The 26647-nt window shown below is 39.6% G+C and overlaps 1 protein-coding gene across 1 annotated transcript in view; it reads left to right on the top strand.

Moving 5' to 3' along the window:
* The window catches only part of IGF2R (insulin like growth factor 2 receptor), a 57587-nt gene extending 33589 nt beyond the window's left edge, over nt 1-23998 (top strand). The window contains exons 26-50 of the mRNA XM_017739421.1: nt 86-229; nt 1498-1676; nt 2048-2135; nt 3586-3810; nt 4172-4302; nt 4986-5083; nt 5894-6030; nt 6638-6828; nt 7371-7497; nt 7867-7989; nt 8992-9254; nt 10871-11083; nt 12017-12166; nt 13195-13356; nt 14062-14263; nt 14671-14817; nt 14949-15183; nt 16114-16250; nt 17249-17363; nt 18734-18880; nt 19346-19530; nt 19909-20095; nt 21122-21286; nt 21888-21957; nt 22316-23998. Coding sequence (XP_017594910.1) covers nt 86-229; nt 1498-1676; nt 2048-2135; nt 3586-3810; nt 4172-4302; nt 4986-5083; nt 5894-6030; nt 6638-6828; nt 7371-7497; nt 7867-7989; nt 8992-9254; nt 10871-11083; nt 12017-12166; nt 13195-13356; nt 14062-14263; nt 14671-14817; nt 14949-15183; nt 16114-16250; nt 17249-17363; nt 18734-18880; nt 19346-19530; nt 19909-20095; nt 21122-21286; nt 21888-21957; nt 22316-22717 — 4223 coding nt within the window. The 3' untranslated portion in view covers nt 22718-23998. The remainder of the gene's footprint in view (nt 1-85; nt 230-1497; nt 1677-2047; nt 2136-3585; nt 3811-4171; nt 4303-4985; nt 5084-5893; nt 6031-6637; nt 6829-7370; nt 7498-7866; nt 7990-8991; nt 9255-10870; nt 11084-12016; nt 12167-13194; nt 13357-14061; nt 14264-14670; nt 14818-14948; nt 15184-16113; nt 16251-17248; nt 17364-18733; nt 18881-19345; nt 19531-19908; nt 20096-21121; nt 21287-21887; nt 21958-22315) is intronic.
* The last annotated feature ends 2649 nt before the right edge of the window (nt 23999-26647 follow it).

Raw genomic sequence — 26647 nt, 5'->3', positions numbered from 1 at the left:
TGAATTGTATATTTGTCAGTGAAACCGGTATCATTTCAAACCCAGTTCTGCTGTAAGTTCTCTCAGTTTACTGCATTTCTTCCAGATGCTGCTGGCAATGAGTATGACTTAAGTGACTTGAGCAAAGAGGGTGAGCCATGGGTTGCTATAGACACTTCAAAGGAAGCAAAAAAGCGAACGTTTTTCTTGAATGTCTGCAAGCCCTTGCCCTATGTGACTGGATGTCCTGGTAAGCCAAGTGGCAAGCACTTCTTGACTTGTGGCTTCTGATGCAAGACGTTATAGTCAGAAGGATGTTCCTGTGTATTTTAGTAGGGTTTATTGACTCTGTCTATTTAATCATGGAAATAGCTTAGACCTGGGTGACATGTGTCAGGAGTATTAATAAACAGACTTTTGCAAACTGAGAGCAGTCTTAATGCTTATCAGGATTCTCGCATTGAGATGTATGTGAGTGCATTTGGGAAAATTGCATGGAGGGCAGTATTGCTGGGTTCTGTGATTTTATTATTATTTTTTAAAGAAGATAGGAAAGTGTCATAGTTTAACCCCAGCCAGCAATCAAGCCCCATGCAGCTGCTTGCTCACTTCCTCACTCGTAGGATCGGGGAGAAAATGAGAAAGGGTGAAAGTGAGCAGTTTCAGGTGAAGACAGTTTAATGGGCAAAACATAAGCTGTGTGTACAAGCAAAGCAAAACAAGGCATTAATTCCCTGCTTCCCATGGGCAGGCAGGTGTTCAGCCATGTCCAGGAGGGCAGGGCCTGCATCATGTGTAACAGTGACTTGGGAAGACAAACACCATTATTCCAAATGGTCCCCCCTTCCTTTTTCTTCCTCCCACTCTATATACTAAACATGATATCATATGGTCTGGAATATCCCTTTGGTCAGTTTGGGTCACCTGTCCTGTCTATGTCTCCTCCCAGCCTCCTGTGCACCCCCACCCCCTTGCCAGTGTGGCAGTATGAAAGCAGAAAAGGCCTTGGCTCTGTGTAAGCCCTGCTCAGCAGTAAGAAAAACATCTCTGTTATCAGCCCTATGTTCAGCACAAATCCAAAACACAGCCCCATACTCACCACTGTGAAGAAAATTAACTCTACCCAGCTGAAACTAGTACAGAAAGTCAAGTATTGTTGAAGTCTCCTAACTGAATGAGGCCAGAATGAGAAGCTTTATACCCTGTCTTACTGCATTTCTAGCCAGTTCAATGTATTTAACACTACTGTAGTCTTTTACAAGTCTGTGGAACCAGATAAATCAGTGGAGTTTGAAAGATTTCAGTGTTTGCAGGACAGTAACTTGTTCTATTCCTCAAAGGCTTTAGGTACACAATGTCTCTATCTGTATTTATGAATATGTGTGTGTTGTGTTCTGCTTCAGGAGTTTGAGACAGTTTACTTCAAAGCTCTCTTAAGCTACCCTGTTATATTATTTTACAATAAATTTAACTCTGGTTGTCAAAGCTTTGAGCTAAAATCCAGTTCTTTTCCTGTAGGTGGTGCCATAGGATCTTGTGTGAAATACGCCGATAAAAGCAAGAACCTTGGAGTCATTCAGATAAACCCCCAGGCTGCTACCGATGGGTCATTAAGCATTATCTACTTGAATGGTGACACATGCAAAGAGAATCAGCATTACTCTACACGTATAATCTTCCAATGTGATCAAACAACGGTAATTTTCTGTTCTACTTGTTGTTAATGAGAATTTTAGTGCTGGTAACAGAATAGACCGTGCTTGCTCCTCTTAAAATGGAGAGACTGGTTCTAAAAAGCAAAAACTTACATACCAGGTTTTTCCTTGTCTCTTCTTAATAAAACTCTGTCTGCCTTACTGAACCTGTAGAACACAACAGTGAACTATCAGAATCCTGTGAGCCACCAAAAGCAGCTCTTTGCTGAACATGAGTACTGGAATTTGATAGTGGAGATCTTAGACTGTGAAACTGCAGTAAAAAAAAAAAGCCATGCATGTATGTTTTGAGACTTGCAGTGTAAGTAAGGCTTACTTGTAGTAAGCCTCCTTCATATGGCTCTTTCCTGCAGGGATCACCAGTGTTGGAGCAAGAGACTGACTGTGAATTTGTCTTTGTTTGGAGGACCTTGGCAGCATGTCCTGTTCACAAAGCAGAAGGTAAGTGTAGTTAGTTGAGCTTTAAATTCTCAATCAAACTGTACAAGTAGTAAATACTTAGGAAGCTATGTTGGTTTCTTGCCCTGTGAATCTTTCTGTAAAAAGTGTTGGCTTGTGGAGGGATGCCTATTCTGAGCTTTAAACTAACTACAAATCCTATCTAACGATGACAGGCAAATGTACTTGCCTATCTAGGTTTTTTGTATAATAATACTGTTTTAAGAAAGCATTGTACTACCTTATTAAATCACAGACAGACTTGCTAGTAAATATTAAAGCATCAGGTTTCATGAGAACAGAGTTGATTCTATGCCTGGCAAGTCATTCCCTTGTCCCTCACTGTAGACTGGAAGCAAGGCTTTAAACTTGGCCCTTGTTAAACAATGGGGGAGAGACCAGTGAGAGAGTCTCGGTTTGCATTTGACTCCAGGATGTACAACAAGGAATCACAAGTTCTAGTTCTGGTACTTGATTATCATCTCTTAGATGGAAGGTTAAGTGTGTAGGCATCTTCTTTGCCTTTGCAGGCTTTTTTTTGCAGCTTGTAGATAATTCCTTATAAAACATCTGGACTTCCTGTAAAGGATCTATCGCAACAGTCCTAGACATTATTGAAACTGCCAGTGATCTCACGTGGCATGAGGAATGTTCACAAACTACTGCTCTGTAGCACATAATTACTGTGCAGGACACTGGTGACTGAATTGTGGTTTTGAAGGGAGGGAAACTGATGTCTTTAGCTTGTTACCAACTTGTATGATTGAGAAGAGCATAATGTTCATGTGATACAATCTGATGATTTTTTTTTAAAAAGCTGCAGAATATTTAGTAAAGAGTCACTTTAAAACTGAGAAGTTGATCAACAGCAAAGTCACTGACATATATCAGCTAACGAGACTCATGAAACAAGAATTTTCCTAAATCTTCTTTTATATACATCTTTGTAGATTTGTTAGCTGGAGTAAATATTTCCTATGACCGATTTTTTTCTTAAATCAGCAAACTTCAGAGCTGTTAAAAGAAGATACAAGACTGACATCTCAGACACCTTTTGCTTTGATTTTGTGACCTTGCTGTTCTTTCTAGATAATTAAGCAAGTTCTGGACTTAGTGTCTCTGATTCTGTACTTAACCTTCAGCACAGCTGAAGGAAGCACTTGAGACCACTCTGAGGTAGTTTTTGAATTACAGTGTGACTTCTGCATCTTGCTTTAGTGACAGTTATAAAAGAAATGTGCCATTTATACATAGTCACATAGTTCTAGATATTGGTGACTTCATGAAATGAGTTCCTTAGCTGAACTAAGATGGTTCTTCAGTGTTAAGGCACTAAAGTAGCTACTCATTTTTGTGGCCTTATTTGTCTTAGTAAGCCTTAATTATCCCCGCTGTATTTGGCAAGGCTAGTAGATCTTAAGTTGTATTTTAAATTCTTAACTTTTCTTTAAAGGAAAGGATTGCCAGGTGAAAGATCCAAGGTATGGTCACGTTTTCAACCTGAAGCCACTTTCCAATGATGACATAAAAGTGAGCACAGATGAGTATGACTACTACTTCAGAGTTTGTGGAGAAATAACACAACCTTGCGGCGTGGAGGGTCACAGTGTTGCACAGGGTCACAGTGTTGCATCCTGTCAAGTAAAGAAGATGGACAGTACTTTCAGAAAAGTAGCAGGTACTGCACTTACCGAAACAAACCTAGGGAACGGGAAGATTAGCCAGGGTGTAATAGAAGAAGGGTTCTTGCTAATCTTGTACATCTAATGAGATAAAGCACCTCGCTGCTTCTGCTTAATGTGCAGATAAAATGTCATACATGTAGTTACCTTGACACTCAGTTACAAATGAGCTCAACCTTACTGTACTGGAGTAGTCACTCAATAACTAGATTGCAAGTTTTAGAGGAAGATTGAAGTCTGTCTATCAGTTCTTTAATTGTGCATGTTATTGCTGTTTGTGTGACCCTGTTGCCAGAGGCATTACTGCAGTTGTATGTTTACTGTAGCTGTTGACTTTTCTCAACTCTTCGCTTCTAGGCTTACGTACAGACAAACTGACTTTCAAAAATGGTTTAATAATGATTAATTACACCAGTGGAGAAAAATGTCATAAAATATATGAAAGATCAACTGCCATATTATTCTATTGTGACAAGACTACATCTGAGGTTAGTTTCAAAACATGCTTCCTGTACATACTGTCTTCCAGAGTTGCCCTCTTTTTTTAAAGTATGGAAGGGTAGGGTGAAGAACATGAACATGCCTGATCATTTACAGGTTAGACAGGCGATTCAATGGTCCTGGTAGGGGACAAAAAAAAGAAGAATGTTTTGAATTTCCTATTTATGGATGGTACCTTTATCATTGCCCAGGAAAATCAGGGCATGTTGTTCCTTTAAGGGACGTCTATCATTACCAAAGCTCTTGGAGAAGTTAGGAAGGGATGTTCTTCCGTAAATAACAGCTGTTTCTTTGTAAGAAATAAAAGGTAGAAGGCTTAATGTGCAGCAAAGCAGGTATTACATGGCCAGACTAAGCTGGTTAATTGCTTTTAGTATCTGTCTGTATTTGTGCATCGCTTCCTGTTCTTAAACAATGGTGTCTAGAATTACTTTTCCTCTTCTTATTTCATGGGGGAGGCAACAATTCCTAATGGCTACCCTTTTATCAGAAGTGTGCATGTGGATAAACTGAGGTTTGGGAGAAGCCATGCTTTTCAGCTGGTCAGAGGCATAGTGTGGCTCTAAGATAATATGTATGTTCCTGGATCTTCCTGTAGCATGACTGAGACATTTCAGTTTCAATGTGTCTAATTGAGAAAGCAAATTACTTTTGTCTTGTGTTCTTTCAGCCTGTATTTTTGAAGGAAACTCCAGACTGCACCTACATGTTTGAATGGCATACTCAGTATGCTTGCCCACCTCTTAAATCTACTGAGTGCTCCTACAAGTAAGTTGTTTCCACAAAACTAAAATGGAGCTGTATGTTGAGAGAGACAAATACGGCCTTCTTGCAATTCAGTGCACCACTGCTCCTTTAGCTGTTGTGTTTTGACCAGCTAATGTAGCATTCAATGCCAATGCATAATATTTTAAATAACGTTTGCAACCTGTGCTTCCGAAAACTAATTTCATTGGAAAAAAAATACTTTGATGTTCTTCTGGAGAGTAATAAAAGGGTACTGTTTGGTATGTATTTATTGATGGTTGAATGCTGAGTATGTTAGGTTGTTGGAAGTGTCTAGTTATTACTTAACAATATCTAATTTGAGTAAGACTACAACTGTCGGTTTGAAACTTCCACCAAAGAATGCTTCAGGAAAAATGTCGTTTAAATCTGTCACAACCAAGTATTAGCTCATTAAGATTGCGTTAGTGGGATCAAATGTGGCTAGTAATTGGCCCAGAGTTTGAACATCTGGCCTCATTATAGGTCACTACCCTAAGGTGAAACAGTGCACTGTAACTGTGTGTGTGCATGCCATGCACTGAAAGCCAGCATGCCTGAATTAAAAGTTGGAATTACTCTTGCATGGGCTGAGAGCTGTTTGCATGTGGACAGTTTCCGTGGGGATAGCTGGTGCAGTGATATATCTCTCTACTGAATTTGAAGTTTCTGGGGAGCCCTGAGTTCAATGCAGACTTCTTTTCCCAGTGTAATTCCCTGCTTAGAGTTATCAGGTTAAAATTACTGTAGTAACTTAAGAATTGCAACTTTAAAACACTTAATTATTTTACATGCCTTTAATCTTTTGTACAGGGATGACGAAGGAAACTTCTATGACTTTTCATCGCTGACGCGACATAGAGAGAACTGGGAGGCAATTGCTGTATCTGCTACTACCCAGAAATACTATATTAATGTCTGCAAGCCCTTAGTACCATATAGTCCTACACGTAAGTGCAAAATAAAGATATATTCTTCCTATAGCTAGGGAAGGCAAGTGGTAGGACAGTACTGCTGATGGCTGTTCTGGGTGAGAAAAATCACAAAGGAAAGTATGTGGAGACAGTGGTGTGGTTTCAGCACCAGAGGGAAAGGTAGATTGTGGGCCTGATTTCCATCTTAGTGGGTGAGATTCACTAGCAGCTCTTACCTTCTCTTGATAACTTTGTCACTCTGGCTCTTCTGTCCTTATCCAAAGTATGCTGTAGCTCTTAAAGATTAAAATAATCAGTTCAGAATTTCTCTATGGCATCTTCTGATTGACTCTATGTTTTGTGCAATGCAAGGCCAGACTGTAGCTTTCCAGTCTGTAGCAATCTACTTCCACTGTGGTAGCTGCCACTACTTTTTGCATGACCTTAAGTGAAGTGAGACAATTGCTGCTAGTTGTGATTTTTGGGGAAAATACTCCCCAATGAGCATGGTTTGGACAATGGCCTGGAGATAGATCCATAGAAGCCATAATATACCTGAAAGTCGAGTAGTGGAGTTTTATTCCAGGCAAGTACACCTTACTAACATTTGGAGTGATAATGCAGTTTTTGTTTATTTGTATAGGTTCCTGCCCTTCTGATGCTGCTGCCTCCCTCATTGAGGGTACAAAATGTACCAGTCTTGGGGAAGTTGCTGATGGTCCTCATTGGGAAAATGTCACTTCTGTCCTGAAATACATTAATGGAGATCAGTGTCCAGATAAAATTCGGAAGAAAACAACAGTATTGCGCCTCAAGTGTGATGAAAGCAGAATTGTAAGTGGGTTCCTTCTGCTGGGATTTTGTGTTCATGTATTTTAGATGCTGAGCAATTTTTAAGAGGTCATTTTGTAGTCTGTTGGCACAAATTTTGTCATCTGTAATAGTGTCAGATCATCTGCTTCTATCTTGAAGATGAATGTAGTGCAGGTTGGGAAGTGTTTCAGTTAGTAAATAATGCTCTTGGCTGCGTAGTTCTTAACGCTTGCGCATCTGTATGCCTTGCCATTAAGTACTCTTCTATTTGATGAGATTTGAATCGCCTTTTGGATTTTCTGTTGGCCTAGGCTACCTTTAGCTCTCCTCTCATTAATTTTATTTCTCCTGACAGTGATTCTGTACTGTTGTGTATTTGAAATAATCACAGTAAAATACTCGGACTTTGGATAAATTCACTGGACCATGATGATGTGTTGGTTTCTAGGACTGGTGTGCTTGAATTGAGCTCAGCTACAGGCTGCAGGGATGAACCTGTTGGCATGGAATCTTAACACTATCACTCTATAGAGATGTCACTCTCTCCACTGTTCTGTGTTTAGGAATCAAAGCCAGAACTTATAACTGCCATTGAAGATTGTGAATATACCTTCTTATGGTTCACTGCTGCTGCATGTCCTCTTAAAAGCAATGTGCAAAATGACTGTCGGGTAACCAATCCTGCAACAGGTAAGGAGGAGGCCTCAGGATTTTGTATGTGGAAGAAGCTGTTGGAAGCAACACTACTGTGTTTGTGTTCTTGAGGGACTTTGTTAGAAAAGGGCAGTGTGACACATCCTCTGGAGGGTGACTAACAAGCTTACTGACAGCAGAAATATCTTGTGCTGCAATATCCCTTGGAACATAAATAGTCTATAGTTCAAAACTAGTTTTTCCTCTGTTAATGTGAGTAAGTAACTGTTTGCCTTTCTAAGCTAGCTGGCAAAAAGGGTCTGGTTAGCCTTTCTACTGAATTAAGTTCCCGAAAGTTTATAATACAAAGAAATGTCTTGATTTTGAGTCTGAAAGAGATTAAGTTGTTCCCTGATCTCTCTATAGGCCACCTCTTTGATTTGACATCATTAAAGCGAGAGTCTGGCTATACCATCAGTGATTCACACAACAGAATAATTGAGTTGAATGTTTGTGCTGAAGCTAAAAGTTCATGTGCTAATGGAGCTGGTAAGCATCCTCTCTGGTACTGTAATCATTGACTATAGGGTAACCAAAAGAAATGCTTATGCTCAAGTTTACGGTAAAATGTGATGTTTTACTTCAAATGCAGAAGGAGTGAAGGGAACAGCTGTGTGGCTGTAATGACTAGCAAAAGAACCTAAAACTGTTTTAGGAAATGAGGCCATGTATTTCTACCAAACATCATTTGCATGGACTCGCTTCAAGTCCCTGTCCCTTTAGTTCCTAATGAATGGGTATTTTTTTGGACATGAGGGCAGGAATGTAGGTGCTTCTATTGCACGTCTTTAATCCTCTGAAAATGGAGCCATTACAACCTTCCAGCTAGAGTGAACTCTGTGTTGGTGCATTACTGTAATGCATCCGCACTGGGCTTTGTGTCTGCACTTCAAACCTTTGCCAGTCTTCTTTCTAGCTTTCTGTTCTGATGTGGGTGCTTCTGAAACATCAGTAGAAGTCAACTTTCTGCTTAATTAACTGGTTTTTAAGCTGCTTAATTGCAGGTTGAATTACTAGCTCTTCTGTCAAAGTGAATATGAAATAATACTTAAGCATCTTAGATGCTAAAATAGGAATATTGCTCGTTGTGAAAATTATTTTTGTGTAGTTAGAAGAAAATATTGGATTGATTTGGTTTTTAATAGGCATCTGAATAAAATTACATAAAATCTGTCTGACATTTTGTGTTAATTGCTTGGTTTTCAGAGAAGCAATAACCAAACACTGCTCTGTGGTTGCTTAAGCATGTATAGATGCAGTACATTCAGCTGGTTGATGAAGTATTAAAGGCAATATTTGGTCTTTGTATCAGTGCAGTTCAGCTCAGTTTAATGGCAACTCTGGATAGTGTGGCAAAGCCTATTCTTCTTAGGAAAATTAAAGTGACCTTAAAATCTTAAGTTTCCTGCTGCTTATGTTGTATGGTGCAATTTTTCAGGGCAGTTGCATCAGACTTGATCTGTTTTCTTTATTTTTCTCTCTTTACTTTAGCTGTCTGCATCACAGGTGGCCGAAAACCAGTTAATGCTGGAAAACAGAGTAAAACTTTAAGTTATGAAGATCAAGTGTTAAAGCTTGTCTATGAAGATGGAGATCCTTGCCCTGCAGACCCTGTGCTGAGGCATAAAAGCTACTTTAGCTTTGTATGCAAGTCTGAAGCTGGAGATGAGAGCCGGCCTGTTCTTGTGTCTTTTGACGAGCAGACATGCAGTAGTTACTTCTCTTGGCATACTTCCTTGGCTTGTGAAGAAGAGGTGAGAATCACTTTTTCAGAAAACACTTGTGGGACTTAAAATTTCTGGGGGGGATTAGATATAATAGCAGTATATTTTAAATTCTTTGGGGGAAAGGTTTCTTCCTGTAGTACAGAAGCCAAATTCATACAGGAGTTCTTGTATGCTTTCCATACTGACATTTTCAACAGGGATGAGCAATACTTGACAAACTCCTGTTTCTGTGTTGAGCCAAGTTAAAACTTCTAACACTTGAGAGTAACCCCTTTGTGGAACCTACTTAGCTGCTTTTCTGTACAGTTCAAATAGAAGCCATAGAGTGTCATGTTGGGAAGTGATGGTTAAGGTACTTCAGTGCTTGAGGATGGATAGCATCTCTGTGCATGGGGATAGTCTTTGTTTCTAGGCAGGTGACTAGAGGCCAGGCAAGTACATGATCAGTTTGCTCAGTGCAAAACCTGATAAACTTTGATAGCATGAATTTAGAATCTGCTTCTGATGCACAACACATGCTGTAACAACATCATTTGGTCAGTTTAGTTGAACTGGTGCTCCAGACAATGCTCTGAGATAGTCTGTAGTTAATTTTAGCTAATTAAAAATGACCAGTAGTGGTGGGTGCATGGACTAAAAGGCAGCACTAGGAATAGAAGGCTAAATGAGCTATTGGATGAATTTAGATCCTTTCTTAATACCTGAATATTTCTTTTTGTGAATCTGCCTAATCATTCTTTTTGCTGTTTTGATTACCTCCAGTGTGACCATCATTCCCTGCAATAAATTGTTTTTCCTCCTCATCACTGTTTCTTTACTACAATAGCTCTGGCTTCCATTTAGGAAAACACCTTCCAGTTTTTCTTTACCCAGCAGGAACTTTCACATGTCCCCTCTTTCAGCTACACACAGTTCTGGTTTCCCCTTCAGTAATGTGTACCATGCTGCAATAGAAATCAACAGTACCCAATCCCACTGTGTTTTCTAGCCTGTTAGTTCCATGTGGTGATCCTTAGTGCACTTCTGATCACTTTTTTCACAGTGACCCAAGCTATTTCAGTATGATGATATCTGGGTAGCAACAGTGATTATTTGTTCTTAAATTAAATGGTAATTTTGTTAGTTGCTCCTTATCCAATATCTAAACAAGAATAGATTTCTCAAATTCCACATAGACTGTCAGTAGGTTTATGCATGTTAAGAGTGTATGAAATTGGTTCTGAGGAAATCTGATACTCAAGCCATCAACTTGCAATACACTAACTTTACATTATTATAACCAAGCTTGTTTGTTGGAGGTCGTCCAGTGATGTGTGGGAGATGAGGAGAGGAAGGGACGGGGCCCGATCTTAAAACCTCATAGTGACTACATTTGCTGGAGTATGTGTGCCAGAGCTTTGTCTTGGTATTGTTCTGATAGGGACTCCATTCCATAAGAATGTTTAAATTATCAAGGTTTTTCATATGTTGCTTGTAGGTGTTTAGTATCTGTAGACAAGTGAAAATTGTAATCAATGCTGCTTTACTTATATTTGAAACTTTTGAATGGAGCCATGCTTCTGGCCCCAAGAAGGATAAGATGTTTGTCAATTAATCAAAGCAAGTAGTAAAAGAATAAGAGCAATAAATGTACCTTCTTGTAGGTGAAGTGCTCAGTAATGAATGGCAGTTCCCTTATTGACCTGTCTCCTCTGATCCATCGCACTGGGTATTATGAGGCATTTGTGGATGAAGATAGTACAGATGTTTCTCCAGACTTCTACATCAACATTTGTGAGCCTCTCAATCCTATCAAAGATGTCAGCTGCCCACCTGGAGCAGCTGTTTGCATGGTTCCTGTTAATGGATTGCCAATAGTAAGTACCATGCCAGGAATCACTGAAATGTGCATTTCTCTAATAGCTTAATATAGTATCCCTATGTAGAGACCCTATTTGAGCCAGAGGCTTGACAATGGATTAAAGAAATGGAATGCAGAATTAAAATCTCCTCTGCAAAGTTCCCTTTTATTGCTTTTCCCTATGAAGAAGTATTTTTCTATTCTGAACCCCATTGATTTTTTTTGGATGTCAGAAGATTCAATACAGTGATAAATACGAAAAATTGCTACAGAGAATTTTTTTCATGAAGTGAAAAATAAATTCTGTGTCCCAAAGTGCTGTGTGCCAAATATGGACACTGGGAAGCAGAATGTCTTAGCCATTCTGTGGCTTAATTGATATTGTGATAGCCTGTTGCAACTGGAGCAGTCTAGACCCTAGCATGCTTCAAAATGCACTTAGATCTTTCATGGAAGAACTTGACAGCTGCATAAATAGTGAGCCTGTTACAGAGGATTGATTAACTTGTCTGTGTTACTACCTTAAAGATCTAGGCTTTTGCTTTTGAGGACTCGTTTGCAAGCTCTAGAAGATAGACATAAAAAGCTCAGATTGTTTTCCATGAATTTCCATATTAATCTAGGGACCTTACTTCATTCTTAATGCTATTTTTAAGTGATGTGTTGGTAATTTGGCAGAATTCTAAGGTAATGAATCTACCTCTAAGATGCAGAACCTCCCTGGCTTTTGTCAAGTTTTGTCAAAATCTGTTTTGAGTTGCTCAACTTGTGTTTTGTTAGGATTGAAATGTAATGGCTGTTCTTTGAGTATAGAATGCAGTTTTCAAAAGAGCAATAGTAGTGCTCCTGTGTAAACCAAACAGATGAATCCGAGCTGATCTAATCTCTGGGCTGGTCTGGAATCTAGATGTGTCCTGTACTTCTACTAATAACATTTTTGCTTGTGTAGGATATTGGTCGTGTTACTGAACCTCCCCAGTTCAATAAGGCAGCAAATGAAGTTTACATCACTTACAACAGCACTACTCCTTGTCAGATAAGCAACAGATTGAACTATACTTCTGTTATTGTATTTCACTGCAGCCAAGGAACTAGTCTGGTGAGATATCCATTAAAGTTATGTTGGTATTGGAGTGTAATGGAAAGTGGGTAGTAACCGGTGTTAGCTGTGTTTAAAACTAAGTCAAGGATTTGTTTCTAGAATGTATGGATGGACTTGTTTCAAGAAGTACCATATTTGTATTCTTAACTGGCCAAAATTTTACTGACTGCCTGAACTTTAAGCTTGAGAGTAACAGGTTCTAATGATTTCAAGGATCAGATTCCATGGAAGTAATGTAATGATAACTTATTGCTGACATTAAACTTTATGCTGTATTGCACCTTGTTTAGATCCTAAAGTTTGTACTTGTACCTCAAGCTAGCACAAGAACCAGTGTAACTGTACAGGTATTACTGTGAAGTGTTCTCCCTATGCTGTAACGTTTTCCATAATCACACACAACTTTAAAAATTTGCATTTAGTTGCTTATGTTTTTATTTTGTGTCAACACCTGAACACTAAATTGAGTTTGCATGGTGATGTGAATCTAGCACTTCTTGAATTTTTTTAATACTTCAGCAAACTGTAGAGAAGCACTTAGATATGATGTTTGTCAAACTAGAGCTTGCTGAAGATCATGAAACCATTTTCTGTCAACATAGGGCATGAGCTGAAACTTGAGGCAGCTCTGAATATTACACAGACCATACTAATACTTCAGTTTAAAACATGATAAAGTAAACAATATTCTCTTTAAACCCTAACTCAGTGAAATTTCTTAATGTTCTCTGCCATCAAGAAGCACAGCTCTCACACTTTTGCTGCTTGCAACTGAGCTGAACATCAAAATCTCAACCCTAATTAAGAAGAAAGCTTGTGTACCTTGATTGTTTTCTGGAGCTAGGTAGAATGCACTTCCCTTTTAAGTCTTTTAGGTACTGATTATAATATGGTGTTTGTCCTACAATCAGTGAAGTCTAGCCATGGTAGTAACTGAGGTGAACTATTGGGGAGGGGGGGAAATGCAGAGACAACAACAAATTCTCCAAAAATTAAATGTGTCTTCCCGTGTTCTTTGGTAACAGGGTAAGCCGAAGATGATAAGGAAAGTTGATTGCACTTTTGTGTTTGAGTGGGAAACTCCAGTTGTGTGTCCTGATAAAGTGAAAACTTTAGGCTGCTCTGTGATTGATGAACAGCTACACTATACTTTTAACCTGACCAGCCTTTCTGGAAAATCATTCGAGGTAATGCCTTCTGGTGGTGTGACATTTATTTGTTTGGTTTTTTATTTACTTATTTATTTATAATTCCCTATTGCTATGAACACTTTAAAACAGCAGGAAGGGTTTCTTTTAAGCATTCTGGGGTGTGAGAAAAGGCTGAAATGTGCTATGGTCAGTATCAATACTTGTTTGGCTTCTGGCAGAGGAAATAATATTAGAGGGTATAACATTTTAATATTTTTGAGAGTAAATTTAATGGACACAGTGATGGGTAAAGGAATGAGAAATCTTCACCTTTGATAGAGTCTTGAATGAGAGAGCAGGTCTGCTGAGCAGATTTTATCTGTGGTCCTGTGTGCTTTATCTGCAGTTTTGGCTTCTGGCAGAGGAAATAATATTAGAGGGTTTTTTATATTTTTTTTTTTTTACATTTTAATATTTTTGAGAGTAAATTTAATGGACACAGTGATGGGTAAAGGAATGAGAAATCTTCACCTTTGATAGAGTCTTGAATGAGAGAGCAGGTCTGCTGAGCAGATTTTATCTGTGGTCCTGTGTGCTTTATCTGCAGTTTTGTCATATTAAGAAAGGCCAGACTTGCAAAATTAGTTATCTTCTCCTCCTGCATTATGCAAGTGCTGCCTAAGACTTGTTTTATGAAGCACTTGTGTGATTTTGTAAGTATTAACTCTAGACTTGCTGTGATGGTTCTGATTTTCTACACAGGTATTTTCTGGGTCCAACAATTACCACGTTGGTGTGTGCAGTGTAGGCTTGCCCCAGGGAAAATGCAGAGATGGGGCAGTGTGTCTGACATCTAAAAGTGGCGTGTCGTCCTTTGGAAACCTAAAGGAAATGAGAATGGACTACAGCCACCAGGATGAAAAAGTCATCTTGCAATATACAGGAGGTGATCGGTGCCCTCCAGGTGAGATCGGAGCAGACCCATTCTTTATGTTCAAAACTTGTCAGGATATTTTTCCCTTAACACATGAGGTTTTGTTGAGACAGGAGGAAGCAACATAGATTTTACATATAGCAAAAGAAACATGTAGTTTTGCTAAATCACAAGCATCATACATGTTGATCTTGCAGATTAGTATCTCCCTAGAAGAGACAGTGCAACTTTTCTGCAGGGATGATTGTAGCTAACTGTGTGCTACATCTAGTTCTCCAATTGGGTTTAAATTCAATGTTTCAGTATTTCTGTTGTCTGTCACTGACCTTTCTTTAAGAAGAAATATATTGAAGTACAGGCTTTGAATAAGGTTCCAAATGTGGATACGCCTCCTGTTCTATTGTGTGTAGCTAAGAGATTATATCTTTCCTTCTCAGTGACTGAAAAGGGAGAGCTCTGTGTGTTCCCCTTCAAGTACAAAGGGAAGACCTATGAGGAATGTATTACAGAAGGGAAGAACAGGCCGTGGTGTGCTACAACTGAAAACTACCAGGGAGATGAAAAGTGGGGATTCTGTAGTAGCAGTAAGTACTTCCTATACTTCATGTACAAGGGTCTTAGCTAACACAGAGATTTAGCTGCACTAGAATCCATACATGCCTGAAAGCCTCATGTAAAATACACTTTTTCTTTTTTCCAACCTTTCCCCTTATAGCAACTGCAAGAAAGGAATCTACCATTATCTTTACATGTGATGAAAATGCTGGTGTTGGGAGCCCATACCTTCTCAGTGAGACTCTTGGTTGTGCTGTGACATTTGAATGGAAGACTCAGGCTGTTTGTCCTCCCAAGAAAATGGAGTGCAAATTTGTCCAAAAACACAGAACTTACGATTTGAGAATGCTCTCGTCCCTGACAGGATCATGGATCTTTTTCCACAATGGGAACTCGTGAGTAATGAGCAACTCAGAGGGAGCAGCTTGCTTATCAGTACAGTTGTAATGTGGCATAGTATTTCTGTTTGGTCCCTGCTCAGTGTCTTAAAGCTGTCAATGCTTAACACTTCATATAAATAAAAAATCTGAAGGGACTGAGTAATCACATTCTTCATTCTCACCCTTTCCCTCTATTGGTAACCCTTTTAAAAGGATGAATATGTCTAAACTAAAAGCTACTTAAAAGCTTTCTATTTAAACTTCTATCTTAAAAATGTAATTTTGTTGTTTAAATGCTATTTTTTTTGATTCTTAATAGTGTTGAAGAAAAATCTTAATTACTTAGTTGCTTTCTTTTGACTCAAATGTGTAAGTTGTTGTCTAAAGTTTAACCGGGACTTTTTACCCATATTTCTCAATGTGTTAGCATAGTGGAAAATATGGATGTCAGGAAGACATCAACCTCTCCAGCCTCCCTCCTCCAGTGAGGAAATAGAAATGAACTGGCAAGGGTGACAGCATCTAATTCTAAACTTATGATAGACTGTGGGGTAACAAAACACTTCATTCACCACCTCGCTAGCAGTTCTCTGCCCTAGCATATCTGAGCTTGTATAGCTCCGAGGAGATGCTGAATTTAGGGTAGTACTATAATCTTTATAAATGAAAAAAACTTTTGGATATTTCTTGACTCTGTTCCAATTTCTAGTTTGGACTTAATCTGGTAAATGATCAATTATTTTTTTTGCATAGTCTTTTACTTGAAAATGACAGTTAGAAGTAATCTGCCAAACCTCAGTACATGCTTTGTTCTGTCGGCTAATTGGAGATTTCGTTTCTTGCAACCTGTCTAGCTTCCTATGAAGATTCTAAAGTTTGCATATCACTTCTTCAGTTTAGCCTAAATGAATTTTAAAGAAGTTTTGTCTACCATGTTCTGTATAGGTACTATGTGAACCTCTGTCAGAGGGTACACGAGGGACCCACAGGCTGCCCTGAAAGAGCCAGTATTTGCAGGAAAAGCTACAATGGAGATGTTCAAGTTCTTGGACTTGTTCATACACAGAAGCTGAATGTGACAGGTAGAGAGTTCTGTTTTGTTCCTGTGGAGAGCTAGAGATTGAAGGATTAAATCTTATGTCCTGGCTATAGTAGTTCTTAAATTATGCTGAAGCCTTTATTTTGAAATATTTTTATCAGTGAATCTTCTGTTTAAAAATGAAAACAGAATGTGATGCTTAAGCCATGAGAAAATATTGAAGCAAATAAACAGTGTTGTCATTAAAGCTGTAAGAAATGAATTACCTATCTGAACATCAAGAGACCCTTTTATTACAGTGAGGATATCCAAACACTGGCACAGGTTGTCTAAAGAGGTTGTGGAGTTTCCTACCTTGGAGGTATTCAGAGACTGTCTGGACATAGTCCTGGACAGCTGGCTCCAAGTGACCCCACTTGAGCAGGGAGTTTGGACCAGACGACCTCCAGGGGTCCCTTTCAGCCTCAGCCAATCTGTGATTCTATAATTGTGAGAGGGGAAGTAATTTTTGTTCATCCAGTTTGAAAAGACTTACTCTGCATCTACTAACTTCTTCAATTAAAGCAGCATGTGAAGGATGATTAACTGGCTTCACTCTTAGGAAAACAAATACAAACCAATAATGTCAACTTTATTCAAGCTTCTAGTTTAAGGAATGTTTTTCAAATTGGTGCTCAGGGAAATTTTCCATCCATTTACAAAAGCAGTGACATGTATTGCATGTGTTTATTGCCTGAGTTCCTTTATAAATGGGTATCTTCATTTATTTGTATGTTTAAAAAAATGATACTTTAAATGTAAACTTTTGTTACGGCCATACTGGGGACCTGAACACAGGGTACAGTGTAAAGGCAAAGGTGTTTGAGGAGTGATTTTTAAATGATCACAAGTGTGAATGCCTCGAATTACTGAAGTACTGTAATTGATATATGGTCTATGCAGGGGAAAAGAATGCTAGAAGTAAGGAAGTCTAGGGAATGAGCAAAGGAAACTTCTGACAGCTGCTTACAAAAACCTTTTATCACCATTTTTTTCTTCTAGGTGATACAGTGTATATTAGTTATTCCAGTGGGCAAGAATGTAGGAAAAATAAGAAAGTAAGAACAATTATAGAACTGAAATGTGCAAGAACAGTTGGCATGCCCATGCTGCAGAGGTGAGTAATAAATTTACACACCACTGATCTTCATGGCCAATTCCTTTGTACCTGTCTAGTAAACCCTTAAATCTCAGGACAGGGACTGTCTGCTCTGTTGGACAGTCCTTAAAATGATCCATGGTCTGTACTTGCGAGGCATGGGGTCTTCTGGAGTTCGTGCAATTGTTCATTTCCATAAACATCGTATTTTGTATTTATCTTAAAATTTCTGGGAAAAAACTTAAACATTCTGATTTCAAATTAGATCTGACAGTGGCTTGGATGCTGTTGTTTCAATGTGCCTAGCCAATGTCATTGTACAACCACTCTTAACTCTGTTCAAAATCTGTTTATTGAAGGACATTTACTGTCGGTAAGTGAGCTACTAAAGCATGGTTTATTTCTGCCTCAATACAGTGTATTTAACCAGAATCTGTCTAAAGTGAGGTATATATGCATGATCACAAATACTTAGAAAGCTTGAGGACTTTTTTCTTAGTCTCTATATTAACTCCATATTGCTTGTAGAATTGGAAAACTGAACAAAATGCTCTGTGTGAGTCAAAGAACTAGGCAGCAAAGTTTGACTAGCTGTCAGGGTTTAGGAATGATATTCTCTGATTCAGGGCTCCCACTGAAACTATATGCTGCTTGTTCCCCCTTTCCCCTTCCGAGGGCTGGAGAGGAGAAGTGGAGGCACAGAAGATAAATATCATGGGTTGAGATAAGACCAATTTACTGAAACAGAAATAAGATAAGAAAAGAAACGGTAACAACATTAATACCAATGACAGAGGATACAAGAAGGAGCTGAATGGTTCAAATGAGACAACGATACATGACTGGGGTCCCTCTGCCGTGCTGTGCTGGCCCAGGAGAGACCCCTTCTCCCTAGAGAAGATGTCCTTCCCCCTGTTCCTAGCAATGATGTGAGGTGGTATAGAATAACCTCTGGGTCCTGGCCATGGGCTTTCCTGGCTACTGCAAAAATTAACGCTGTCCTGGCCAGAACCAGGACACTAGCTTATACCTATTGTTCTGTTTAAATAAAAGGCAGGTTTAGCATGCTGCAAAAAAGCAGCCTGATATGTTCGCTAGCTAAAATATATCAATAAAACCCTTTGATACACTATGGGAATTCTGGAATTTTCAGTAGGAAGCTGAGGTACAGCCAGGTCTTCTAAAATCATGAAAGTGCAGAAAAATCCATTGCAATTCTTCAGGTAGCTTTTTTTGAGTGCTACTTGACTATTTTAGCTTACTCTCGGTGTGATGCTTAGGCAGGATGTTGTCACATGTGGGTTAGCAGTTGTCTTTTCCTTTTGTCAGGATGCTAAAAACTTGTTACTCTTTCCTGATATCATCAGCTCTATCTTTCATTTTGGTAGGTTTGATGAAGAAAACTGTGCCTACTACATCACATGGGATACACGTGCAGCTTGTGCTGTGAAGCAGCAGGAGGTAGAGGTGGTGAACGGAACAGTCATTAATCCTGCAACTGGGAAAAACTTTTCTTTAGGGGATGTTTATTACAAGTGAGTAAAAAAGCCCCAAACAAACCCCAAACCAACAGAATGGTAGAACTAGTTACCTTTCTGGAGAAGATTGCTAAGCTGTGCCATTTATCGTTGCTGCAGATCACACCATATGGTTCTCAGTCAGGAGTGTGTATGAGCCACTGAATCATGCTTTTGTCTTCAGTTTATCTTAAACCTTTGGAGGTATTTACATGTTCACTCACACACTGAGGGCAGTATAGCTGGAAAAGTTTGCTTTCTCTGCTTGCTAAGGATTATACTTATGCTAAATATAATCCTTACTTCTACTGTTCAGGGAGGAAGCCACAGTCCTGCATCTTTTCTGGTTGCTGAATTGGTCACTCAGCTTGCTCTGGTATCACCCAGTGATAGCATCTACCACTGTTGCCAGTTTTATGTCTTAGGAATAACCCCAGCCTGTGTGTTTAGACTTAAGAACAGACTTGTCCTCTGTTTCCTCAGGTTGTACACAGCTTCTGGTGATGAACGGACAAATGGTGATAAATATGTATATCAAATTCAACTTTCTGGTATAACAAACTCAAGTTTCACAGAATGCATTGGAGCAAACATCTGCCAGGTGAAAACTAATGAACAGCGTGTTCGGAGAGTTGGTTCTGCCAGAAATGCCAAATATTACGTTGACGGTAAGTACCTGCTCACCACAGAGAATTGCTTGATGTTCTGTGAATTGCTTCATCAGAAAATGGTTCTTGATTAACAACATCTGTGCTCATCTGTTTCTGTAAAGCTATCCAAAGTCTGTCTAGCATAATTTAGATTGGTTTTTTTTGCTGTGTAAGCTCAGTTGCAAATACAGCCTTAATATGGGTTAGGGCTGGACACTTGAAGACTGAAAGACTTTGTTAAAAACAATGCGAGATAGAAGACTTTGGTCTCCTGTTTCCCTCTGTGCTGCTGCATAAGCAATGATTTCCTTTAGCTAGCTACTTTTCTTTTCAGGGTCTAATGTTAACATTGTTCTCAAGGAAGTAGTAAACTACAAGGTTTTCTTCTCATTGTAGATGATGATTTGGATGTCATATTTTCATCTGACTCCAGATGCGGTAAAGATAAATCAAAGTTTGTGTCTTCAACCATTTTCTTTCACTGCAATCCACAAGCAAAGGAAGGCATCCCTGAATTCCTTCATGAGACAGCAGATTGCCAGTATTTATTTACCTGGTACACAGCTGCTGTGTGTCCATTAATGTGAGTAGTTAACCATTTTCTGAAAGCAGCTTTTGTCAGCACTTCTCAGCCAAAGGCTTCTTTGTATTTGTTCATCACAGTGATTGGTAAAAGGGGAAAAGCTAAAAAAGCAGTAGATAAATTGATGATCGTGTATGCAGTGTTTGGCACATGACCACTAAATTAAAGCTTGCTAAACTGATCTGGACCTAAAGCTGGAGAGGCACAGTGGAATTAGTATCATTGTTTTCACTAAGTAAAACCCACTGCAGCTGACAGAACATGCTGGTTTGTGTTACTGAGAGGAGCAAACAGTTCGTGGGTGAGGTCTTTGGTCCCCCTTGTCTTACTGTCTGGAAAACTTTGAAGCTGTGACAAAGACTGTCCTTTCCCTCTATCTGCCCACTTCTTTAGCCTGGAATGGAAAATCATTACAGGCCTTAAAGGAATAATGAAGTATTTCTGCAATTAAATATGATCAGCTAATCTCCTGATTAGTGAGGGGACAGTGTTAAAAGCAGAGTGTCTGTATCTAAGTGCTTACAGCATTCTTGACAGGTAGGCAGCCTCACTGTGAAAAATGGAGTGACTACTTCTGGGAGTGTTTACTTTCTGGCTGCTAGCTTGAAAGCACAGGGAAACTCTTGATTCTTATTTAAACCCATTGAGGGAGTTTGGTCTGTGCCATAGTCAGATGAAAGATAATTTCTGTAGCTGTTGCAGCTTATGCAAGTGCAGATTTGGTTCTAAAACAGCAGCTTTGTGTGGACAACTGCTGCTGTATAAACTCTGGAGTGCTTAATTGTGGTCTGCAGTCTTGACTGTAGTTTCGTGCACTATTTGATAGCATACTGGGATGTAGGCACAGTACATCTGTTTGTGTTTTTCAAGTTGTTTTTTACTTAGATGAAATCCCCTAAATCTGTTTGTGCAGCTCTTAGGTTGGACTGACAGGGTGGTGTGGCATGTTGTCTTTTAATCTGCTGTTTCTAATCCAGTTTAACAGAATTTATCAATAGATCCTATCTTTTCAATTTACATTGCTAGATTAACCAATGATCCAGGAAACAATCAGCACCAGACAGATGAGGAGACCCAAATACATAAAGGTCTTTCAAGGAGAAGCCAGGCTGTTGGTGCTGTGCTGAGTGTCCTCCTGGTTGTTCTCACTGCGTGTCTCATAATCTTGCTGTTCTACAAAAAAGAGAGGAGGTAAGAAATTATTAAGAGGCTTTAGAAGTTTCTTTGTCAGGACTTGGTTTTCTGCCAAAAGTGAAAGGGAAATAGTAAACTTTAGAGATTTGAGTTCTGTTTTTTAGTTGGCAGCATCAACTGTCCTTCAAATTCTCCATTACTGTCTGAAGGTCCATATAAGAGAGGGCTGGGATGTACAACTGAGTTGGTCTAGCCTATGTTGTGGGCAGCTGCTAATTAAGGAGCATAAAACAGCATGACAGCATTGTTAGCATTTGATATCCCTCTCCTTTCATGAAGTCAGGCCACATCCATACAGCAGTGTCAAGGAACAAGTGCAGGTCCTGCTGTTCCTCTGCTTTCCAGACAACTTTTGGGGTGTTTTTCCCTTAGACATGAAAGCCAGAGGGGTTTCAGAACAGTCAGCCTGAAGCTTTAGCAAGGGGGAAGATGTACATCTTCCCAGACTGAATTTTGTTAGAGTGGTTCAGGGTCAGTGTGATAGTTTGCAGCTCATTTGTTGACATGCTTTATGTTGATGGTAGAAATCCAGTGAAGAAAAGTGAGGGCTAGTAAGTGGATATAGTCTTTCTAATGTAGTGTTCTTCCTTTTCCTTAGGGAAATTGTAATAAGCAAGATAACAAACTGCTGCAGAAGATCATCTGGTGTTTCCTACAAATACACAAAGGTAATACAGTGACAAAATCAAATTTGTTTCTTGTAAAGTTTTTTTTAAATTAAGCTTTTTTTTAATAAATAAATAACCCCCTTAATTTCTAGTTCCTTTACTGCATGGATACCGTACTGTGTGGCATCAGGAAAGCCACATAGCTGAGATATGTATATATTTTTTTTTCAAGTAACGTGCAAACGTACAAGAAGAGAACAAAGTCTGTTTCAGCGCAGTGAAAAGTGATCTCTTGCAGTGTTACTGTCACAGCTACATTAAACCAAGGTCGTGTGTGCTGTGGGGTCTGACGATTGGGGAGATCAGTGTGTGTCAGTCTGGAGTGGCAGATACAGTCTGGTCTTTTCTTTTCTTGCAGATAAACAGCGAAGAAGAAGCTAATGAGAATGAGACCGAGTGGCTTATGGAGGAAGTCGCAGCACCAAATCCAAGAATGGCCAAAGGAGGGCAGGAGAACGGTCACATTGCTACCAAGTCTGTTACATCTGAAGCCCTTACCTCTCTCCATGTGGATGACCTGGACAGTGAGGATGAAGTGTTAACCATTCCAGATGTAAAGATTCAAACAGGAAGAGGACTAGACAAGAGCAAGCACCCACAAAAGAAGCCACACAGTCTTGGCAGTGATAACAAGTCTTATTTACTGAATGGAGGAAAGGAAAGGAAAGCAATAGCCAAGCCAGGCCAGCAGAAGGCACAGAACTCTACAAATACAGTATCATTTCATGATGATAGTGATGAGGACTTGTTGAATATTTAATAACCCCTCTTGTGCCTAATCAAATATATATAGAGAGATTATATATAACGGGACAACATTTCCAACCAAATATGAGGACTTCAGCCTGAAAGATTTTTCTGAATTTTGCCTTTAACAAGAAACCATTGAAAAGGGAAGAAGAGAAAGATTTTGTGATTGTTTACAATGATCTGTTCAGTAATGACTGGATTTCTGACATCCAGTTGGCTGAGTTAGTTGACTCTCTCTAGCCAGGACACTTTTTTTTTTTTTGAAGTCTCAGCATAGATGTTAAATGCTTGCTTAAAAAAGAGAAACCTTTGAAAGGAAAGGATTAAGGCTCAATGAAGCCCCTGGCTTCTGAGATTCAAGTTATCTGACTACTATCGTTTTAACTCCTTGTATTTATTGATCCTCACTACTCAGGTTTGCTTGATAGTAACATGTTCTTCCTGCCGGCAGGGTATTATTCTATGGGTTCACCCATTGTGAGACAAGGAAAAGTATAACTTTTGTGTGTTGGGATGATTTGATGTAAATTTTGGAACTGGTCTAATTTATCCTGTAAATTTGAATATCCATTCTAATTTAAACAGATAATTGGTTCAAAGGTGTGGATGGAAAGGTACAATTCTGTATAGCTTTAGCCTGAAATGGTTGCTGTTCTTCGCATGGTATTTTTTTTTTGGTACTGGTCGTATGACTGACTTTATCAGTATTTGCCTAAGCAGCTGACAAGCACCCAAAGATTTTTTTTTCCTTGATTATGGCTGGACTAGGCCAACTGCACAGACAACCAGAGTTTTCAAGGATGTAGAGGCAGAGTTCCTGTAATACAATCTGTGCTACCCAGTTTGTCATCACCAAGAAAAGCCCAAGGACTAGAGGAGCCCTAGTCTGCATAATGTCTCTCTCTGGTATTAATATCAAGAAAATAAATTTGGGCCAATGTTTTCTGATAGCCTGATTTCTAGTCCATATGCTATGATCCTGGCCATGGTCATTGATTTGAAATGTTGCTGGTAATGAATGCAAGTCAATTTTTCTCTAGCAGTCTTGCTCTTCTCCAGGTATTTCCTAAATAAAATTATGGACAATGATAGGGTTTCAAAGCATTGTACAAGAACATGCATTGGTCAGAATTTTTTGAAACTTTTTGTTGTTCCTTTTGGCTGGCTTATTCAGTTTCAACAATGGTTTCTTTTTATAAAAACTCCATTTTGAATCAAAATAGTGTAATATAAAGTATTCAGCAATTTCAATAAAAGATACGAAGTGGGTATTCCAAATCCCACATCTCAAGTCTGGAATCCTTCTTACACTATTCCGTATGCTGCTCACCAGCCTAGCGGGACCCTTTCCTGCTGGGATGGTTTATACCTCAATTGTGTCACTCAAAATGAGAACCAGCGTTTGATGACAAAGATCAGAATAGATAGGTAGGCTCTGGTGGTATGTTCTTTCTTTTATCAGACTTGGGTTTTCTTCTTCTTGTATTGTTACCAGTGGAGCTGTAAATCAGTTTGGCTTAAGCTTCATCTTTTCAAACTTAAATCAGCATTTTTCATATTTAGAATTAGGTGAGGTGGGGGAAATCAGAGGCTTGATGGTGTATTTTTAATACTGTCAGTTATCATTACACAGTTCTCTCAATGCATGTTGGAGAGTTCTGTTTCCCTTCCTCAAGTCATCAAGGCTGGCATTTTGGAGTTGTTTGATCCATGAACACACTGCATGAAATTATTTCTCCTGTGTGAAGTCACATGGTCTCTTTGTTTGGGCTATGCCTAATGAGGCTTAGGTAGAACAGAGCTGCCCTGTCTGGGGGTGCTTATTTGAGCAATATCAATGGTAGAATTTGTATCTGACAGCAGTGGGAGGTAGGTAGGCTGGCTGAATCTTACCTCATAGAGAGCTGGATGCAAACCAGCTTCACCAGACTATTTTTCCCAGAAGAATACTCTACTTACCTGTAGGGAGGGAAGGGTTATGAGGATAGCAGGGCCCAGATGAGTATGTACAAATGGATGGGCCAGGAGGAGAAAGTTTGCCAGTCAGCAACATGACTCCTTGGGAAGTGTCCCTTAGAAACCCACCTGCCTGGCACACTCCCACCCAGCCTCCTTTGGGCTGGCTGCAGAGAGAATGGTGGGAGATGGGGAAAACTGGCCCAGTGTTCCTTGAACTTTCATGGTTCAAGGGAAACTTTTACACACCATTACCAACTGTTTAAATCATACTGCTTGGAAAAGATGTGAGGGTTTTTTGGGTGTGTTTTTAAGATGCAGCCTAATGCCTTAGCTTCACCCGCTTCCCAGGCAAGCTTTGGCTTCAGTTCCCTTGGCCCCAGCTGACTGCACACATTCTCCTGCTGAGGAAGGCTTGCAGGGACTGGCTCTCAGTGTGGTGACTGCTGTGCGCTTTTGCATCCATGTTTCCCTCGCCAGCTCCACACGGAACACCTGCAGCCAGGGAGGCAAAGGTCTGTTGTGGGGTGGTGCTGTGCTAGGCTGAGGGTGACACAGCTGTGAGTGGCCAGGAGAGGAGTTCTTGTTAACTTGGTGTAGATGTTCCTGATGGAGAAGAGGATGAAGCAGGAGAGGAGAAATTACATCTGTGTGATGTGGGGAATGATCTTGAAGTGTTGGCCTGCAAAGCAGCTTTCACAGCTGCTCAGGCCACTGTTGGTCTGTAGATGATGAGCAGCAAGATCAAGTTCTGGTTTTTTGGGGGTTTTTTTGAGTGTATTGTGTCTTTAAATATTTTTCATTGTTGCCTAAGCTATTCAAATTGCTTTCTGGGCAGTTTTTCACTTTTTTAATGTCTTTTAAATGTTACCTTCACTTATGCTTTTCTTTCTGATGGAAGGCTGCCGTTGTCAGCAAAAGATACGGGAGTAGTTGGTATCTATCCATAGGCAGGACAATGTACCGCTAGAGCCTGATGTAACTGCATTTATTTGGGGTGCCTGCAATAAAGTCTACCTAAAGTCTTCTAGGTCTTCTGTGGTAAAAAAAATAGGTGTTTTGGCCATAGATACTGTATATTGTGGCTTCCCACAGCTCTTCCCAGTGCATAATTCTGTAGTGAATGCTTTTTCTCTTTTGTATCACTACAAAAATATGGTCAGGTGAAAATTGTGTTCCCTGATACAGGTGGGGAGAGGTTTTCCATGGGAATGGAAGAGTGTGGAGGGTGAGGGATGAGACACACATGATACAGGAATTTTCAGGAAAGCTCTTCCTTTACTGCTATGTGGCTCAACGTAGAGACACTTCTTTTTCAGAGTGTACCCACCTATTTTTTACAGATTCTGGTTAAGAAGCTTTGCTCACATGTGGTGCCCAGCCATTCTGCACTAAACCCATGTGTTGCTTGTATGTTGGTAGAATTTTCCATCTATGTTTGCTCTTTAAACATACCTATTATTTGAGGAGCTGACTTGCCTAATTAAACAAATAATCCCAAAACCCCCAACAAAACTGAAGGCCTGTGGCCCATAGGGGCTTTTCCAGAGAACAGGAACATATAAGCGCTCTGATTAGGGGTTAAATGCAAATTCTCCCTGGGTGAATTAAGGTCTGATTTCAGATGAAACCGAAAAAATAAAGCTTGCAACATGTAGTTTAATAATTTATAGAGTTAATCTTGACTTTTGGTCAAATATCTTTGTTACTTAAGTAGCTTTGCTGCCAACTAAATATATCAGTTCTGTAGAGAGGACCTAGTTGAGGTTTTTTGTGTGGTTTTGAAGCCAAAATGCCAACCCTAGATGACATTTTAGAGCACGTTGGAGAGTTTGACAGGTTCCAGAAGCAAACTTTTTTGGTCCTGTGTTTGTTATCTGCTTCCTTCACCCCAGTGTACGTGGGGGTCTTCTTCTTTGGGTTCATTCCTGAGCATCGCTGCTTCAGCCCAGGGGTGGCTGAGCTGAGCCAGCGGTGTGGCTGG

The sequence above is a fragment of the Corvus brachyrhynchos genome, unplaced genomic scaffold, assembly GCF_000691975.1.
Source record: "Corvus brachyrhynchos isolate BGI_N302 unplaced genomic scaffold, ASM69197v1 scaffold14, whole genome shotgun sequence".
Taxonomy (NCBI): Eukaryota; Metazoa; Chordata; class Aves; order Passeriformes; family Corvidae; genus Corvus; species Corvus brachyrhynchos.
Note: the sequence above shows the minus strand (reverse complement) of the source record. Positions and strands in the feature narration are given on the sequence as shown.